The following is a 20,216-nucleotide window of genomic DNA, read 5'->3' on the forward strand; positions in this document are numbered from 1 at the left end:
AAGTCGGTAGTGCATTAGAAAAAAAAGCAGATAGGCACTCCAGCAATAACCGTTTTTTTCTCTTAAGAGGGATTTAAAAAAACAATTTTATTAGAATTCCTAAGGTCTATCCACAATTGAAAAATGCAATAATTTTATATATTTTGTTTACAGCGTCATACGTTGTTATTGTTTGCCTTATTTCATAGCAGACACATCAACATTGGCTATGTTCCCTCGATTATTATACTATAGAGGATATGTGCTCAATATTGCAGCAGATTTGAGTTTTAATCAATTCACAGTTCAGATCAATAGTGCATCAGTTGAGACTCTAATATCAGCATCACTAACAATGTGGTAATATAGTCTTAGGCTACATCATACATGACACCTTTACAACATTTCATTTTGATTTAAGAAATCGGAGGCTTGTCAAAAAAATAAGCTACAAAAATCTTTTTAGAAAAGTCTACCATCAAACTTTTGAGGTTACAGAGGGATTTGCATCTGTGTGGCCTGTTTAATGTTTATTTGTACTAAGTCACCCTGACAGATTGGACATGATTTCCAATACCTTCCATAGGCACCTTGGCAAATAAAACAGATAAATTCGAAACACAAATACACTGAGAAAGACAAAATTAAGGGCTTCTCTGACCAAAATGAGCCATAGAAATTAAACCTCACAATTTAAGGAACTTTTAAGTTCAGTCTAGTCTGATTTCCTGCCAGCGTCACATTCCTAACTAGTGTCTACATGTGAACCCGCCAACCCCTCCCAACTGCCATAGTTTTTAGCATTTTGTGGATTACGACAGGAGAGCTGAGTAAGGGCTATACATGAACAGAGTATGCCAAAGACTTTCAGATAAGATAAAGCGTTAGGTATTATGTTTCTCCAGATCATTCATCTTCCATTACACATGAATTACCAGAATATTCCAATTACTGTAGGAACAGCAGTTACACAGATTACAAAAACAAAATAGTTGACCGGATGACGTTTTTTACCTTTCAAAAAATCTCGACTTGTTTTCTGCGTGTCATAGTCAGGTTCTGTGAGGGAATGTGCTATTATGACGAGGATATCTTGTCTGTATGCATGAACACTTTACCAGAGTCCCTGATAGTCCTGGTTAATGTAGGGGTAATACTATGCATGTAAACACACATCATGAACTCTATTTTCTGCCAGGGTACACCAAGGGCTGGCAGAAAGAATGAGATAGAAACCTCTCCGTACCTGTCATTTAATAAGACCCTAGAACAAAGGTTCCATGTAGACGGACACAAAAATGAACCTGCCCCATATGCAAGCATGCATGCATGCACACAGGTGGCGGAGGGCCTACAAAAGAATGTTTTCTCTGATTCTCAAAGGATGTGATGGCGATACAATAATGTCATCAGAATCATCAGAATCCATCACAGTGGCACCTACAGGATCTGGTGGGAAATGGCACTCCATTTGGGCTGCAGGAGACACAAAAATAGTATTTATACTGCAGAAAATTATTTAATGCATTTATCATAGCGTAGCTTATCTAGAGATCCAATCTTACTAGATGGCTGAAAGTTTGATCAAAAAGTACTTCATGAGTGATTTTGTATGCACATTTTAAGTTTGGAAGAATATTTTCCCTGATACTTTATTGAGATTCAGACATAAAAAAAAAACAAAACACTTCATCACTGAGGATCTCCACTTCCAACAGTTATGATTTGGTTTTACTTAACATACACAGACACACTCACATGACCGACAACCATTAACACAAAGTAAATCAATTTCGGTTTCTAACCTGGTGTTGGTTTCATGCTGGAAGAAACATTGCTTGAAGAAGGCTGAGGGTGATATTCCTCTTCCTTTTCATTGTTATGGAGAGATCTGGGATCTTAGAGGATAAAATGCATGTAACCACCCATAATGCACAACAATGACGCATGCAATGCAATTTATTTATGTCATGCACCGGTTGTATTTTTAACAGCGTGAAAAGGAATTTTATTGCCAGTGTTTCATACTGAAGCCAAAATATCTTGTATCTTGTATTATTAACATGATATGCGCGCTAGTCCCACATTAGCTGATCTCTTGATTTACACTTTAAGTCGTTCTTAATATCTCCTTCACGCCACACCAAAAAATATCTCACAAAATAGGATCTTTCTTAGATGGAAACTCAAGTTAGGGGGGCAAAAGAAGTGCTACCCATGTACCCAACATGTCCAATTTACTGGTCAATTTGGACATGGCACCAAAGAGAATAAATCTTTTTCTTTCATCGGTGACCTGTTGTCTGTGGTAATTAATAAATGACATGTCCAAAAGACTGAATGACTTTTCTAGTATGGCTGAAAGAGCTTCTGTCAGAACATCTCAAACCAGGGTTGCTTAAAGCTATTTTGAGGCTATCTTATCATCACCACCAGGAGGCGTAGCTATACAGCGCCCAATTGGGGAGCTCCTGTCGCACCATAGAAAACAGGGGAAGCGTTTTGGGTGCCTGAGCCATCAAGAACATGTACAGTTGCAGTGGATGGACAGTGAGGATTCAGATTATGGCGATTATTCTGGAAAGAAGGTAAATGCATTAATAAAGCAAGAGAGGACAGCGACCACTGCAATCATTGGGCCACATGCAAGAACACTCTGAACTTTCTCACAAGTCTGTTCTTTTAACAGCTGCAAAAGAGAAATCCACGTCTGAGTCATAAAATGTTCTTAAATGTCCAAACTTGCTCTTACATGTGCATTTTGAATGCCACTTGTTCATAACTTGGATGTGTGTCAGTGAACCTCCAGTTATCATACATATTGACTCAAAAAGACCATGTAAGGACAGCTAATTTTGAGTTAAAAAAAAAAGATTATGAAAAGCATAAATATGAAAAGCATGCTTTTCATATTCATGCTTTTCATTTTATAGGTGCTACCTTTACATGAAGACATGTCGCAATAAAAAGTAAGGATACAGATTGCTGCTGTCATAAATGACAGTAGTAGAATACAACACTAAGCCTTCAAATGAAGATATTTAATACTGCCAAGTTCAATAAGTCTCACTTGTTCATAGTCTTCCCAGTTCCAGTTATGCAAGAGCAGTGCACTGGAGTTTTGTCTGTATTGGAGGTTTACTTTACCCCATTCCTCCCATCTGCATCTGCACTATTATTTGACATGTATGCAAAGTATATTTTTAAGGGCTGACAAAAAGGAAAGGAATTGTTATCCACAGTGGAGTCCTTTTGGTTTCACTTCATCTTGAAGTGATTTCATCATTAACTTCATTTAATTTTACTGGTTTTGGTTGATTAGTTAAAATCAGTCAACGTTATTGTCAAAATCCATGTTTTTATAGGAAACAAAGTGATGTCCTCATGATTTTGAGTTTGAATCAACCCTCATGACTCACATGTCACACATTCTGACCACACTGTAAAGCAGCACCCTCAGCATTATTGACATCAAAACCATTTTCAAAACAATCATACATGGCAAAAACAGACAATAAACCAGGGACTAAGCATATCTTATGAATAAAGTATTTGCAAATATGGTTGCTGCTTGTCATTTATAATATGTGCATGTTTCGTATATGTGTGCATAAACCTTACCTGCTCTGTTGTGTGTGTATGTCGAGAGGGATCTTTTTGAGGCCAGTCTGGGTAAAATGGGTAAACCCAATGGTGAAGGTGCTAAGGACTCTGAGCTGATGCGCATGCACACACACATGCACACACACACACGCACACACACACAGCATTAATGTTGCATTTTATGTTGATTTTGAGCCTTTGATGCAACAATGTGTCTATGCAGGGCTGTCACCTCTCTGTTGCAAGCCCACAGCGAGCCAAGTGTCCCCTGAAGGTAGACTGTATTATAGTTAAGGCATCCACATTCAACTCTCCATCTGCATAGGATGTAACATCACTGCTATTGTCTGTGAAGAATGCCTGCAAAAAGGGAGGGGGGCAGCAAAAGGGAGGGTGAATCATAAAAAAAGGTGATTGGTTGAGACACTTACCTCATAAAACAACTGACATATATAGACAACTAAAGATAAATGAAATTGGCAGAGGAGGAAGTTTGTGTGGCACTTAATTTAGCGGGGAACAATGAAAATGAGTCCAAATTCAGGTACTACAGGTGTGAAAAGTACTGGACCAAAAAATCCAAAGCACCCACTGAAAAATGGTATTTCCATCAAGGGAACTCAAAATAATGCAAAATTACTAGAAATAGTGATAAATGTTGAGGCAGACCTCTGCATCAAAGTTAAAACACAAAGCCAAAATGCAGATAAGCTAACAACACTGTTACATTGCAGCATATAGATAATTACACCTCAGTCTGACAAGGACACCTGTCCGAAAAATCTTTCTTGTTTCACAGATTTTTAACTTAGGGTGCATTTGCTTTTACATATTATACCTTGTTGTGTGTGTCTTTCTGCAGCTGCGTGACCTGTTTCTCTCTGAAGAGATGGCCTCTGATTGCTGACTGCACCATCTCAATGTCCTAAAGATAGATTGTGCATGGAATTGTGAAGACAAAGCTGGACGAAACCAGTGCTCATATTAGTGACCAAAGCCTGCATGATAATTCCATCTAACAGATCAACCATTGCCTTTACAATGGAGCTGCATTGTATTGTGTTGTGTATACAAACCCTTTCTCTGTGTGTCCTCCAACTTTTCTGTATGGTCCTAGCGGCTTTCTCTCTTCTTTTCTTCCCTTTATTCCCTCTCCTTCTCTCCTCCTCTATGTCAATCCTGAAATCTTGCTCTCCCTGTTCTTCCACCTTCCCTTCTTGCTCCCCTTCCTCCTCCCGCTCTCTGCTGGCTTGGCTGTTGCATTGGTTCTCTGTTGTGGTGGGCGAGAAAAAAGCAGGTTCCACTGGTGCAGCTTTGCTCCTGTCTTCTTCCAGAGTTTGAATCCTCAGCCACAACTGCTCCAGCTCCAGTCTGAAATTAACACATGCATGCACACACACACGGGAAGCATGCCAACAGAACCATTAATACAAAGAAACAAACCTTTGCATCAGCTGTGAGCTATCCAATTAGGGTAGGTACTTTTTTCCTGTGGAGATACTGTTTATGATTTGCCTTGTTTTAACTGGTCCACCAAACCCTATAACAATTATTGATAACAAAGGTAGATAACGAAAAATAAGTACACAATATGGCATGCTGAATCAAATCACAAATCAGTAAATATCAGTTCCACATCATGAGGTAACATACTTGTGATCCTGCTTCTCTTTCCCACGTTCATGTATTTGTTCAGCCTTCCACCGTTCCGTATCTCTGACCATTTCCTCTTTTTCTGCCCTGAGCTGCTTCAATTCCTCACTGAAAACAAAAAGCATACAAAAGTTTCTCTAAGAGGGGTGTCCGGGTGGCGTGGTGGTCTATTCTGTTGCCTACCAACACGGGGATCGCCAGGTTGAATCCCCGTGTTGCCTCCACCTTGGTCGGGCGTCCCTACAGACAGAATTGGCTGTGTCTGCGGGTGGGAAGCCAGATGTGGGTATGTGTCCTGGTCGCTGCACTAGTGCCGCTTCTGGTCGGTTGGGGCGCCTGTTCAGGGGGGAGGGGGAACTGGGGGGGAAAGCATGATCCTCCCATGCGCTACATCCCTCTGGTGAAAGTCCTCACTGTCAGGTGAAAGTCCTCACTGTCAGGTGAAAAGAAGTGGCTGGCGACTCCACATGTATCATAGGAGACATGTGGTAGTCTGTAGCCCTCCCCGGCTTGGCAGAGGGGGTGGAACAGCGACTGGGACGGCTCAGAAGAGAGGGGTAATTGGCCATGTAAAATTGGGGAAAAAAGTTTCCATGCGCATTAAGAACAAAGAAAAATACAGCAAATATAATGGTCCTGTGCCTATTTGTTACTGTCAATAATGTGATGGAAAATTGTAAAATGTAACTCCAGCAGGTGATAAAAAAAAAAAACAGGGTTGACAATTTTTAAAAAATAAATTTAAAAAAACAACAACTATTAATCAAAAACAAATTTACATTCAGGTACATCGATCTCACTCTACTTATGATAATGTTCAATATGAAATTACATCACAGAGATCTGGATTAGCTTGAAAAGGTGTGCACCTGCTGCTTCTGTTTGCTTACTCTTTACTTGACAGCGTCTTGTGAAGCTCCGCCCTCTCTTTCTCCAATTGGCTAACATGGCGTCTTAGAACAGAGAGCTCCTCCTCCTGCTCTGCAGTTGCTCCCGTGGAAACCACTGCCTCTGTTGGCATGGCAACCTGCTGAGAAATGTCCAGGGTCTCTATGGGAGTTGTCTGGACTGCCTGATCCAATCGCGTGCTGCTCTTTGCTGACTGGGCATGTCTTCTGCTATCCTCCAGCCTCTGAGAGGAGGAGGAGAGATGAGTTTTCCTTCATATAGCTGCAGTCTGGCACAAGACAATCTACCCCGGGTGGTTGCAAGCATTCCACCAGCAAACTGAAGTTTTCCTCACCTTGTCGAATTCCAATAGTCTTCTCACTAGTCTCTGTTTACTCCATTCTCTATACCCTTAAGAATACACAAATTCAAAAAGAAAAACACAGGCATAGGTACGTGCAAGCAACCACTCACGCACGCGCGTACATACACACACACACACACGCACACGCACACACACACACAAATACATATTTTTGCATCTGGCACAGTGTGCAGTAAAATACAGCAGTGGTGTAACAGTTGTATATGGTTTAATCTATAGTTGACAGTATATGCACATCGGTGTGCAATGGCATGTACATGTGTTAGAGTGTGCACATTCTTGTGTAAACCTTTGATTCCTCCATCAGGACTGTCAGTGTTCAGTTCCTCTCTCATAGCTGTGTTTTCCTGTTGGAGTTGCTTCAGGTTCTCAGTGAGACGCAGAACTGTGGAACTCAGAGCCTTCTGCTGTCTCTGGGAACCTTTACTCTCTGCTCGACTACTAAAAACAGAAAGGTTGAAGATAGGGAGAGGGAAAAGATGTGGGTATGGTTAGGAGGGAGAGTACTTTTGTAATATCTATCTTAAAAGGTATATATGATCATATCCCTTTAGCAGATGATGCAGGGATGTGCAAACAAACTGAGCTAATCTGTGTAACAGATTAGTACCTTTTCTCTGCTGCTTCCAGAAGCATTCTCAGTCTCTGGATCTGGGGGGGGGGGGCAAAAAAAACAAGGCAGACAGATTAAAATATCACACAAGGCATACTTTCTTTTCACAGCTGAACTTAACACAACTGCAAATAATCATATCAGAGCTTTGAATAAATCACATTCCCTTTCGTCAACCTGTTTAGCTAAAGAGAGTGACTCCCACGCACTACACCCTTGCATATAGGCTGCGAGCTACTTTGACAATTTGGTATTAAATAAAAACCTTCATCAGAAGAACAGCGTGTTTAGCAACAACCATTTCATCCACACACACATCCACTACTGACAGTGTCTTTGTTTAGTTTTCTGGTTGTCTGTCTAATTCTTTTTGCCCTTACAAAGCTCCATCTGACTTCAGTTAAAACCCAGGCAGCACAACCCCTCTGAGGCATTTGGGAGGCTGTTAGAAATTTATATGCAGCAGCATACCCCAGCATATGGAGAGATGACTATTGAAATTCAACCTATTTTGTTACTAGAAGCAACGACCTTACCTCCTCAAAGTAGGTATCCACTGTGATCTCTAACTCCTCCAGGTTGGTGGTTCTCAGCTCACTCTGCAGTTTACTGGAGAGATAAGGAAAAGCGTTGTTACGCAGGGTGGCTACCTCACACCAAGGAGAATGCACTGAGGTAGAGGTGGATGGCGTTACCTAAGGGCATTTTCTTTCTCTCTACACTGCTGCTCTAGTTTCAGGATTTTCTGTTTGAGCCCATTTAGAACCTTGAGGAGAAAATCACATTCACTCATCTGGCCGTTTTATACCTTCCTCCTTAAAATACTCTCTGACATATACAGCAAAAAACTTAGAAATACTCACCACACTTCCCTCTTTTTTCGTATCTACCAAACAACGCGTGTATTCAGATCCCTGTTATGAGAAACAACCATACAACACATGAAGTTTTTGATTTTCATCTAATGTTTTGTTTAGATTTTATATCATGTGGCAATTCAGAAGTGATACTTTAATTGGATCCAACAGCTCCTCAATCTGTTTCTCTCTCTTGGCTTTATCCTCTTCCAGACGTCTTAGTTTAGCTTTCATCTGCTGGCTGTCAGACTTCTGTGCCTGAAGACACTGCAAATTTCAGCACAACCAACCAATAATATGACTAAAAAAACCTTAGGGTATAGACCAGCAAAATGGGGAGTGTACATCAACATTTTGTTGCACTACAAAAACATGTATTTTTTCTTATCAAAGACAAAGCCAAATAGATTTTAATATAAACATTACATTGTACTCGATCACATAGAAAAAAAATATTTTTACCAGGCCTAATTGACAGTGGGCACAGTGCAAGGCCACCTACAGGACATCTCCATAACTGGTGGAGATTTAGTACATTGCATAAGGACACTGGCAGCGTAGATGGTTGCTGTCACCAGAGTTTTAACCTATGCACTCTGGTAAAACGAAGGTCTCTCACACCTTTACAGCATCTTGCTTTCCAATATACTTGATGAGTGTGGAGATTACTTCAACAATGGAAAATACTTGCACATTAGATTTGAGATTTAAAATCAAATGCTGAAGGTATATTGCTACCATTTACCTTTTTTAGGCGAATGATCTCATCATACATGTCTTCCTTATCCCTGTGCTCAGCTGTTCCTAGGGAGCAGCCTAGAAGAGACAGGGATGGATGGGGTGGGGTTGTTGTATATACAATCACACACAGTCATTTACCTCTTCACCTTGGGGGTTCTCTCAGCTGTGGGGACAAATGTGGTCACCCAGTAATGTCTTTGAACAGTGAGGATGGATGTGAAATGACTTGTTGGGTGGTTAATATTACAAAATCACACTCCTCACCTGCTAGTCAACCATTTTCCAACTGCCATCTACAATTAGGTACAGCTAACTGTCCACTAGCTCTCTTTCTAACCACTTGCTCTCTTTCATGCAAAAAAACTGACCTTGTTGTTCTCCATCTTCCTTCTCTCTCTTTCTAATTTTTAGACATACAAATTCTCTCACTATTGGATGCAGAACAGGAGTGTCTGAGTTTCCTTGGATACAGGGCCTGTTTGAGGGACTCTGGTGGGATATCGCTCTTGGCCCTCACAGCCTGGGACAGATCTAAGGGGAGAATAAGGAGAAACAAACATTGAAGGCGGATTTCAGTCAAACTCCAACGCAAGTCATCTCTCATCTGTTTTTGAAGACAGCCAATAATCTGCAAAGACACTGTAATGGCTACCGTCTAATGGTTAAGCTCTTATTTCCTATTTATTTCTGTTTCTGAGATTGAATGGGGACAGAAAAGTGAAAAAAGCACAATTTTAGTTGGAGTCACATTACAATACAAACAAAATGAAGCTTTTTTTTAATGCACAAGCAGTGCTTTACTAAGTTGCTAGCTCAAAAACTGTGATTGTCACCAAATGGGATGGCCATCTACTTGTGTTTAGATTTTATAAAGTGATATGTGTATTTTCATTACATTTTGCACAGTATGCTATTTCAGCGCTGAGAAGGGCACCAACACAGAGGAAATAAACCAGTTGTCAGCTGTACAAACACTGTAAGATATGCCATCTCTCCCTCCTCTAACCATCAAAACTCATCTAGACTGAGAAGCCACTCCTTCAGTTATTTCTTTAGGGAACAATACTGGCTCTCTAGATATGGTTAGGTTCATGTTTTTGTACCATGCCCATTGCTGAGGGAGGTGAGGCAAGCAGTCTCCCCCAGAGTTTCTCTGTCCTTTGTGTTTTCCCCTAGGGATGCCCTCGGCAGTCTCCATGCTGTCACCACTGCTCTCCTGGGGTTCATATTCACACTTGAGAGGTATGGAGACTCTACATAGAAACACAGACAGAAGTTCACATGCAAACACAAGGCAGATTTTAACATATGTCCACCTTGGGCGCAGCCCATGGGCCCCTATCTTTTTATGAACTAAAGTAACTGGAGCTGAGCAGGTCTTACTTGGAGAGGGAGAGGGTTTGCCTGAGATTCTCTTCTTCCTTGTTCTCTGTTAAAATTAACACAAGTTGTTGAAGATGGAATCAGGTGAAGACTACATTTTAGACAACAATGACAAATTAATTAGTTCAATTACAAACCAACAAATAAACAAATAACCATCCTGCAAAGACATTAAGTTCATGGATATTTTGCATAAGCAGTGTTGACAGATAGACAACAAATGACTTTTAGCTTTGGCTCATGCACATAAAATAGGAAAAAAAAGGTTAGTGGTTAATAACAGCTGACCATAAATGGTTGTTTTGCTTACCTTCTTATGTTGTGATGAGTCAGCGGTAGAACATAATCCATCTTCCATCTAGGATACAGAAAAAGACTAAGGGTATAACAAGCCATCAATCTGGATTGACGTATCAATTTAGTGATCAACGATCCAATATCATTGATGCAAAGTGAAAACATCAATCTATATCATCATCCTTAAGCCATTTTCACATCCTAGGTGTATACCTAGGATGTGAATATGTAAGTGACCGGCATTCTCCCGGGAGGCCAGACCAGCCAGAGCCGGCATCTTGATAATGTGACTTGCGCAAGAAAAACTTGGCTCATAGGAATGCATTGGATACAACTTCATGGTGCTGGACAAGAAAATTTCAGTGACATCATGTCCCCCAGTACGATTTCATAGATTACATTTCGTGACTATGACACAAAATCTCATGATAGCGGGCTGCTGTCCAGCAGCCTTCCCCGCCATCTGATCCAACTCACCACCAGGTGGTGATTAGTTGACAGTTCTGCTCCTCTCTTCACCCGAGTGTTCAAAACATACGGCTGCAGATCTGACAATACAACCACAAAGTCTATCATCGATCTTCAGCCTAAGGTGTTCTGGTACCAAGTACACTTATGAACTACCTTATCTTTGAACATGGTGTTTGTTATGGCCAATCCACGACTCGCACAGAAGTCCAATAACAAGGCACCACTCAAGTTCATCCCAATCATGCCCCTCCAGGTTTCTCCATCATTGCTCATGTGAGCACTGAAGTCCCCCAGCAGAACTACAGAGTTCCGAGGCAGAGCCCTATCCAGGACACCACCCAGAGACTCCAAGAAGGCCGGATACTCCAAACTGCTATTCGGTGCATAAGCACACACAACAGTCAAGTCAAGTCAAGTCAAGTCAAGTCAAGTCAAGCCAAGCCAATTTTATTTGTATAGCCCAATATCACAAATTACAAAATTTGCCTCAGTGGGCTTTACAGCAACACAACATCCTGTCCTTAGACCCTCTCATCGTATAAGGAACAACTCCCTAAAAAAACACTTTAACAGGGAGAAAAAATAGGAAGAAACCTCAGGGACAGCAACAGAGGAGGGATCTCTCTCCCAAGACGGACAATGTGCAATGGATGTTGTGTCTACACAGTTTACATAATACAACATTGAAAGAGGATAAACAGAATTATAATGGACTTATAAAATTCATGAAGAAAATAATGTGCAGGATGCCAAGCAGTGTCCAAACGCCACCGGAACAGCCCAGGACCCAAGCCACGCGACCAGCATCTTCATGTTAAAAAAAAAAAAATTATATGGATTTGTAAGATATATAAAAAGAAAATGTGATGAGGGGAATGCGTCCAGGTGGTGACCACCATCACCACGGAGACCCGGGAGGAGAACCGACTGCACATGCACACAAGGGAGACTCACATGACACCATTCACATACAGAAAAAGAGAAAGGAGAAGACATCATTCAGAGAGAGCGAAAAGACGTGAGAGAAGAGAACAGTTTGCAATAGTCATTAGTCATAATCAATTGTCATCAGTTAGTCATAATCTATATGCTATAATCTTGTCAGCAGAACAGTGGTTGGTAAATTCATTGAGACAGAAAAACCGACCCGCCATGCAGTACAGGTTGTGAAGTACTCAACTTAAAGGTAATTGTAAGCTAAGGCAAAAAGACGAGTTTTAAGTTTGGATTTAAAGAACTCAACAGACTCTGATTGTCTGATGGCATCAGGCAGGTTATTCCACAAGAATGGAACAACAGTCAGAGCCTTGCCCCCAGCAACTTGCAGTCGTATAGAGGTGACCCTCTCATTCCCACAGGAGAACCCCAACACGGCGGCGCTCAACCGGAGACTTGTGAGTATCCCCACACCCATCTTGCGCCTATCACCTTGGCCAACTCCAGAAAAGCAATGAGTCCAGCCCCTCTCCAGGAGTTTGGTACTACAGCCCATGCTATGTGCGGAGGTGAGCCCAACTATATCTAGTTGGTATCGCTCCACCTCCCGCACCAGCTTGGGCTTCTTCCCTTCCAGAGAGGTGACATTCCACGTCCCAAGGACCAATCTGCGATGCTGGAAGTCAGCACGCCCCGGTCCCCGTCTTTGCCTGCCACCCGGCCTGCATTGCACTCTACCCCAATGCCCATCCCCATGTGTGGTGGGTCCACAAGGTGGTGGCTCCATGTTGTTTTTTTCGGGGTGGGCCCGACTGGGTCCCATGGGCTACATATACCTGCTTGCCCCTCCTCTCAGCTGTTGCTTACTAGTGATGGTCAAAACTACAGCACTAAACATGCCTTGAGAGGTCATTTCACCTTGCCTAAATCCAGAACTGATGCTTTAAAAAAGACTGTATTGTACAGGGGAATTGCCTACTGGAACGGACTTCTGCAACATTTGGTTTCAATTACCAGCAGAGTTGGATTCAAGAAGATTTTCTCTGGCTGGGAGAGCTAGCATTGGATCGGCTGAGGGAGCTTGGTCTGCTGCATCCTGTGGGCCCAAGGACCACGGCACTGACCGGAGCTGCACCCGAAAAGGAAACACCGAGGGCGGTGGGACACAACCCAGTATCACACCAAAGCGTGTAATACACCCACCGGTCCAACATGTCAGTGTCACGGTTTGCCTCGCTCAGGAGTGAAAAGTACATGTGCGTATGAAGGTGCAGTGCCAGCAGGAGGCAATGATTAAGAGGTGAAGGCAGGTTAGGGTTAGGGTTGGGTTAGGGTTAGGGTTAGGAGAGGGATTTTGGAAAATGCTGTATGCTTCTTTTCCTCCGTGGGGTGTTGCTGGCATTGAGTTATTAATAATAATAAGAATAATAAATTAAACTTATATAGCACTTTTCTAACACGCAAAGTCACTGTACAATGAACGGGGTGAAACAAGACAACAGACAAGCATAACACAGACATACAGGTGGATGGGAAGGGGGGCTATGAGAGGGAGAAGCGGCAGCCACACACGACACCAGCAGTACTCTCCGACTTGGACAGATACAAAAGGGAAAGAAAAACAAACATCATAAATCACATAAATCCCAGATGAAGTCTGAAAAGGTAAGTCCTGATTAATGACTTGAATGTGGGCAGATCGCAGCAGTGTCTGATGTGCTTGGGGAGGGAGTTGGTGAGGGATGTTGAGGGAGGGAGCAGGTTGAGTGCTCGGTCCTTAGTCTGCCTCAGATTAGGGGTGGATGAGAGGACGGGGGGGCACAAGAAGGCAATGGAGAAGAGGTGTGTCTTGAGACGGGATTGGAAGAGTGGGAGGGATTCTGAGTCTCTAATGATTTGGGAGAGTGAGTTCCAGAGCCTGGGAACTGCCCTGGAGAAGGCTCGGTCACCAAAGCCGCGGACCTGGGGTTAGAGAGAAGGGAGGCTGAGGTGGATCTGAGGGACCGAGAGGGTTGGTAGGGGGAGAGGAGGTCGGTGAGGTACGTGGGAGCCAGTTTGTGAAGGGCTTTATAAGCAAGAACCAGGATTCTGTAATTGATCGAGTGGGAGATGGGTAGCCAGTGGAGATCTTTTAGGACTGGGGTGATGTGGTGCCAGGATTTGGTGAAAGTTAAAAGTCAGGCGGATGCGTTCTGGACCAATTGGAGTCTCTTGATAAAGCTAGCACTGATGCCATAGAGGAGTGAGTTGCAGTAATCAAGGCGGGAGGAGATGAAGGCATGGATCAGTATCTCAGCAGCAGGGCATGTGAGAGAGGGTCTTATTTTTGCAATGTTGCGAAGGTGGTAGAAGGAGGATTTAACTTTTTGGCAGATATGTGGCTCAAGGGAGAGGGTGGGATCAAGGATCACACCAAGGTTGCATGCCTGGCAGGAAGGGGAGACAGTAATGCCATCGATGGTGAGTGTGAGGTTGTTGATTTGGCTGAGAGTGGACTTGGAGCCAATGAAGAGGAGTTCAGTTTTGTTACTGTTGAGTTTGGGGAGGTTTTGCTGCATCCAGACTTTAATTGCAGACAGACAGGAGTCGATGTGAGAGAGGGGTGGATTGTGAGGGGATTTGGTGCTGAGGTATATCTGAGTGTCATCAGCATAACAGTGGAAGTCCATGTTAAAATGGTGAAGAATCTGACCAAGAGGGAGGATGTAGATGATGAAAAGGAGCGGGCCGAGTACAGAACCTTGGGGAACACCTTGTGTGACTGATGATGGAACAGAGGAGTGGTTGTGAAGTGAGATGAACTGTGACCTGTTGGAGAGGTAGGACTGGAGCCAGCTGAGTACGGTGCCTTCAATACCAACACCTTTTAATCTGGTGAGCAGGATGTTGTGGCTCACAGTATCGAAGGCTGCCCTCAGGTCGAGGAGGATGAGGATGATAAGGGCTCCAGTATCAGCAGAGGTGAGGAGGTCATTGAGTACTTTAAGGAGTGCAGACTCAGTGCTGTGGAGTGGGCGAAAACCAGACTGGAGGGGTTCGAGTAGGTTGTTGGAGTGTAGGTAGGTTTGGAGTTGTGTGGCGACAATGCTTTCAATGTTTTTGAGAGGAATGGGAGGTTGGACATTGGCCGGTAGTGGTTGAGGCAGGATGGATCAAGACCAGGTTTCTTGAGAATTGGGGTGACAGCAGCAGTTTTGTAGGCAGAGGGGACAATTCCATGGGACAGTGAGGAATTGAAAAGGTTGGTGAGGTAGGGGCATAGGGTAGGGAGGCATTTCTTCAGTAGGGGGGTGGGGAGGGGATCAAGGGAGCAGGTAGTGGATTTTGATGAGCTGATGAGTTCAGAGATAGTGCTAGGGGCAACTGGAACAAACCGGGAGAAGCGGCGATCAGGGAGAGGGGTAGGGAGGTAAATGAGAATGGGAAGAAGAGGGGCCGGAGTAGGTGCTGCCGAGTCAGATGCAGGGGACAGTGATTTGTTGATAGCGGGGATTTTGTCTGCAAAAAATTGGAGATATTAGTTGCATTGTTCAGGAGTAGAGTTGGAGAGTTAATTAACATCGCCCCCCGCTGGCACTGCACCTTCATACATGCGTGTACTTTTCACAAATCGTGACACTGGCACGTTGGACCGGCGGGTGTATTACATGCTTTGGCGTGATACTGAGCTGTCTGACAGGGTGCAGAAGCAGGGCAGGCTAAGCTAACTGCTACCCCATGCAGACCGGCAGTTCCAACAGTCATCCTGGCTGGTGTTCGTTCTCCTGGACAGTGATTTTTTTTAATTTTTTTTTTTAGTTTAGATATGTGTTAGTTTGGATATGTGTTCTTGTAGTTCTTGTAGTTTTTGGATATGTGTTTTTGTCTTTGTGTTGCACTGCTGTGGGCTGGGAGAAACAATGTTTCGTTTCATCTCATGTGCGCAAGTGCATGAAATGAAATGACAGTGTTTCTGATTCTGAAGCTGACAGAATAGGTAATGCAGAAAGAGGTTGTTTTAGATTAGGTCTATTTTTATGTCTGTTTACTGTAATGTTATGAATTATGTCTGCTTTATTTTTCTCATTTACGGTAATTGTTTTTGTTTTTGTCTAACTGGGAATGATGGGTATATAGAATTTTGTGTAGTGCTCAAAGCTGTTTGATAAGGTTAGTTTTGTGTAATGTTTCTGGTTACTGCTATTATATTGATATATGTTCTGTTTTTGCTTGTTGACTTTTAAATTAACTGTTTGTACTGTTAGACCCCAGGAAGAATAGTCACTGCTGAGGCAGTGATTAATGGGGATCTGAAATAAAGAATAAAGAATATTTGCTGCTGAGGCAGTGATTAATGGGGATCTGAAATGAAGAGTAAAGAATAAAGTGGACTGTTTTTGTGCCGGCAAGTAATGCCAGCCCTTTCCACTGGCGACCGCAACAAATATATTTCAGACCTGTGGAAAACACTGGTAGACAATAGATGTTAGGAGGAAGGTAGTACAAATAACCATCAGGCTTTGCCTCTGACTGTCAAACAATCTTGAGAGCTAAAAAAAATTCCATGTGTATGTAAGAACAAATGTGTACATACTAACAATTGATGAATGAGGCCCAATATCTCTAAAGGACTGAGCACACAGATAGAACCTTGTAAATCCGAGGTGATGAAGTATAGATGTGTATGGTTTATGTTCATAGTGGACAGGTCATCAAGGACTCTTTACTTTAACTGATAAAAAACATTTGCACTTAAACATGACATGAGAAATGTGGCACTTTATAGTCAACAACAGGTTTATTTTTATTCTTTTTATTAAAAGAATAGATTGTTTTTCATTCAAATGTCTGAAGGAGCTCAGTAATAAAATTGCCAAGTCATAATTTAGTTGCTTTATGAGCAGATATAAATGTAACTGATTGTGTTAAACGAGCATATTGCAGCGAATTCGGGGGGCAACCACAGGAACTGCCGCGACCGGGCGTGAACCCGTATCGACCGCACCGCGGGAGACATCGCTGACCGCTCGACTAAAGGATTAGATTCGTCAGCCAGCGACCAACGTGTCTACTTATCCATGCATGTTACAATATAATCTCATATCGATTGCAGATCCATGAATTGAATCAAATCGAAATTGTATCGTAGCGGACTTTGTGATATCAGCAAATAACGTATCATTGCCCAAAGAATCGATAAAATATTGTATTATGATGAAACTTGAGATTTACATCCCTAAGAAAAACCAAGAGAGGGAGACAGAGAAAGTCGGCTGAGTGCAGGTAGTCTATTAGGGGCTGGACAGTTATCAATATTGTGTTTTATTGTCGTTTAATTAAATTTAATCGGGATGAAATTCAGATATTGTGAAACACAATTGTGTCATCTAAATTAACAATAACAACAATGTATTAACCTACATTTCTCACAAAATGAGATCTGAAATATGTGAGGGAAAATCATTTGAAAACCAGTTCTGGTTTGTTTGGTTTGGTGCACTTTATCCAAATAGTTCAACATGATGAACCTCGGTTGGGTTTCTTAAATATTGTTTTATGTTTTTTTTCATATACTGATGTCGTATATATCGATATCGTGTAAAATACCGTATGATTATCAACAGCGCTGCAAGCGGACGGATCTCCAGAAACCGCACTCTATGTTTGCGCTGATGTTGCGTGCTCCCAACAAACTTCTGTCCCATTACGAGGATGTGCGAGTCCCGTTACAGGCTCGGGGTGGATATTTACCCCAACATTGTTTAACTAGAGACCCTAACCCACCCAAAACACCACCGACTTACCAAGTGTTCAAAGTCTTCGTCTGTCAGAGCATCACTTGCCTCCAGTGACATCGTTAGCAGCGGCTGCTCTCAGCCTGGAGAAGCCAAGCTAGTTAACACTGTTGCTCCGTTCCTTAGTAAAACTTTGCTCTTCTTGTGTGATCACGTCATCTTTCCAAATAAGCCACGTTTCGGTCTGCCCACTCTTCGCAGTCAAAAAAAACTCCGATTAGAAATAAAAACAGCGTGTTTAATCTAATGTTACATGTCGGGTAACAGTAGTTCTTCTGACATCGTCTACGCGTTGGTTACCGTTTCCATATTGGCGTCGGATCGCTGAGTCGTCTAGCAACCGGGCGGAAACAGCACAGCAGACCCCATGGCTGCATAGTCAATAGTTCTTCCGTTTTTCTTTGTTTACAACTAATTTCGTATCGTTTCCCAGCGGCGAAGACATCCTTTCGTTAAAGAAAACGGATGGGTTTTCCTCTCTGGTCCCATGTGAATTTGACGCGGAGAAAAGGGAAAGCGAGGGAGGCTTTTAACGTTGAACCAAGGGGGGTTACTATTACCAGAGGTGATGTGTCAAGAGTGTTTAACTGCGCGGCAATTGCGCATAAGCGCCAATGGGCAGACGCGAGAGACAGCGCAACGTCAACCAGCGTACCGAGTGTGTTACGTGTCGTTTTGTCTCAGTCGCGGTGCTCGTCCCCGGCCGTACACATCATTGTACACCTGTACCGCTGTTGGCTTCTTTCCTTTTCGTACGATTCGTGTTTTCCCCCCCTCATATTTCATCCTCTGCAAAATCTCTTTGAGTTTCACTCCTTCCTAGGCCTACCTTTCTTTCGTCGTCATCTGCCTGTTTTTACACTACTTCTGTCACTCGTCTTGGCTCGCTTGTATTTGTCTCACTCGTCACTTGCCTTTTGTTTACGTTAGCATAACCAGAGTGAGAGGAAGAAAATGCAGGTGATAGTGGTCTAAAGTTATGAGAATCATTACTGGTTATGTCACACCTTGACTGGATGTCATCATCTGGTTAACGATCTAGCCGTTGGCATGGCGCACATACCAGGCGCACTTTAGAGCGCAGATTACGTAATCTTTAATTCCTCGAGTGGTACACAGGACTCGTAATCAGGTGATGTTCTGTTTGATGAGTTATATGCTCACACACACACACACACACACACACACACACAGATAACCACCGTGGACACAAACAAAAGACATCAACGAGCAGGTAAAAGACAGGATAAAAGGAGCAATGCAATGAAACAATGAAAGGGAGGTTACAACTGATAAACTGAAATATTTCATTTCATTTCATTATTATTTATTCCGCTCATGGTAATGCACAGCTCCAGCCAGAAACAAGCAATTCATGATCAAACACAACCCAATTTACACATTCCACGATTGAAAAGGAGCAGGGAGAAGAAAATCTTACTTTGCCTGCCCCTTACTCAAACCTAAATAAACAACAGAACAGATGGTCCATCAGTCAGTTACTCAACAACTAACACTTACAGCAACCTGAGAAATGAAAAAGAATCAAAAAGCCACACACCATCAACTGAAACCCCATTATCTGACAACTCCATACTGTCTAATTATTCTTTGAAATAGATTATTTGATAGATTTGTGCACGTATGGTATGGGAAGATGAATGGATCAACTGATAAACACGTGTAGAATGGTAGAGAGGGAAAAGTCAGTAATATGTTGTGTGACGTTGACAACGGAACAGGAAATAGTTTTTTGGATTTGGTGTCCTTTTCCATCTCTAAACAATGTGTGCATTGTGGAGTTTTACAGGTAGACCCATGCTGCTGATGTCTCTGAAGTGTATCGTTAATTGACCAACAGGAAAAATAGATACGCATGGTTTGACGGCTGGTGTGTTTGCATGTGTAAATGTATGTTTGTGTTACTGTTTCCAAAAGAAACACTTCCACACCGCTTGTTCTCTCTTACGTAAAATTATCTCCCTCTCAGTCTTTCTCTCTGTCTCGCTTTCTCAATATGCATCTTTTCATGGTCCCCAGTACTCTCCTTTCCCCTGTAAAATTTCTCGAGCATGTACCTCCTGCTGCGGCCCCTTGTTACTGGATCATATTCTTATATGTTTATACAGGTGGCCCAACCAGAGCAACCCCACAAAGCCAGACAGTCTAGGATAAATTGTGTCCTTGGCAAACACCCGTTGTGTATCTTGTCCTCCAACTCAGAACAATACTTTTTTCTCTCTTTAAACCCCTTTTTGGTCACCCCTAAAGTAGTCATAGTCATATTTTTAGGCCAGATTTGACACTTCACTTGTTTGCAGACCACAAACTATGTAAACTGTGCATCAAAGAAAATGATAAAAAATAAAGTGAGTTGAGAGCAGAACAAATTGCTCAACCTTTATGTTTATGGCTTACTGTTTTCTGAGTTTGTTATATTGTTTGGCTCTGTCAGATCTGTGGCATTTTCTGATTGGTGGTTCGTACATGGGCGGTGCATGCCATGTGTGTGTGTGTGTGTGTGGTGTTTGTGTGTGTGTGTGTGTCCATGCATGTGCATGTGATTTAACAGAACAATAATTTGTTTGCATGACTGCTGGTCAGGTGTATCCTCTCCTGGCAAAATGTCAAATGTC

General features: G+C 42.5%; 1 protein-coding gene across 2 annotated transcripts; it reads right to left on the reverse strand.

Annotated features, from left to right (window-relative positions):
• Window positions 1-74: 74 nt before the first annotated feature.
• Window positions 75-18,115, reverse strand: iqce (IQ motif containing E). Of its 2 annotated transcripts, none has more exons than XM_056280724.1 (21): window positions 17,590-18,115; window positions 10,413-10,460; window positions 10,103-10,148; window positions 9,823-9,972; window positions 9,149-9,250; window positions 8,724-8,794; window positions 8,132-8,245; window positions 7,985-8,035; window positions 7,817-7,887; window positions 7,658-7,730; window positions 7,119-7,159; window positions 6,798-6,949; window positions 6,479-6,534; window positions 6,126-6,367; window positions 5,236-5,343; window positions 4,659-4,953; window positions 4,421-4,507; window positions 3,815-3,942; window positions 3,601-3,695; window positions 1,785-1,877; window positions 75-1,455 (listed from the first exon to the last, which is right to left on the reverse strand). In XM_056280724.1, the coding sequence occupies exons 1-21, from the start codon at window positions 17,638-17,640 to the stop codon at window positions 1,331-1,333; spliced, it is 2,199 nt and encodes a 732-aa protein (XP_056136699.1). In that variant the 5' UTR covers window positions 17,641-18,115; the 3' UTR covers window positions 75-1,330. The 2 variants fall into 2 exon arrangements, 1 of the variants encoding a protein (XP_056136699.1); XR_008810274.1 differs by having other exon boundaries at window positions 1,321-1,455; window positions 3,601-3,690.
• Between the last annotated feature and the right edge of the window lie 2,101 nt (window positions 18,116-20,216).

This window comes from Lampris incognitus, chromosome 5 (genome assembly GCF_029633865.1).
Source record: "Lampris incognitus isolate fLamInc1 chromosome 5, fLamInc1.hap2, whole genome shotgun sequence".
NCBI lineage: Eukaryota > Metazoa > Chordata > Actinopteri > Lampriformes > Lampridae > Lampris > Lampris incognitus.

Bases quoted from the DNA above. Each gene is read 5' to 3' on its own strand.
- iqce (XM_056280724.1), bottom strand. From the start codon at position 17,640: ATGTCACTGGAGGCAAGTGATGCTCTGACAGACGAAGACTTTGAACAC. The intron at 3,696-3,814 runs GTGACAGCCCTG...CATGCGCATCAG, and splicing joins TGTGGGCTTGCAACAGAGAG to CTCAGAGTCCTTAGCACCTT. The intron at 1,456-1,784 runs GTTAGAAACCGA...TGTCTCCTGCAG, and splicing joins CAGCATGAAACCAACACCAG to CCCAAATGGAGTGCCATTTC.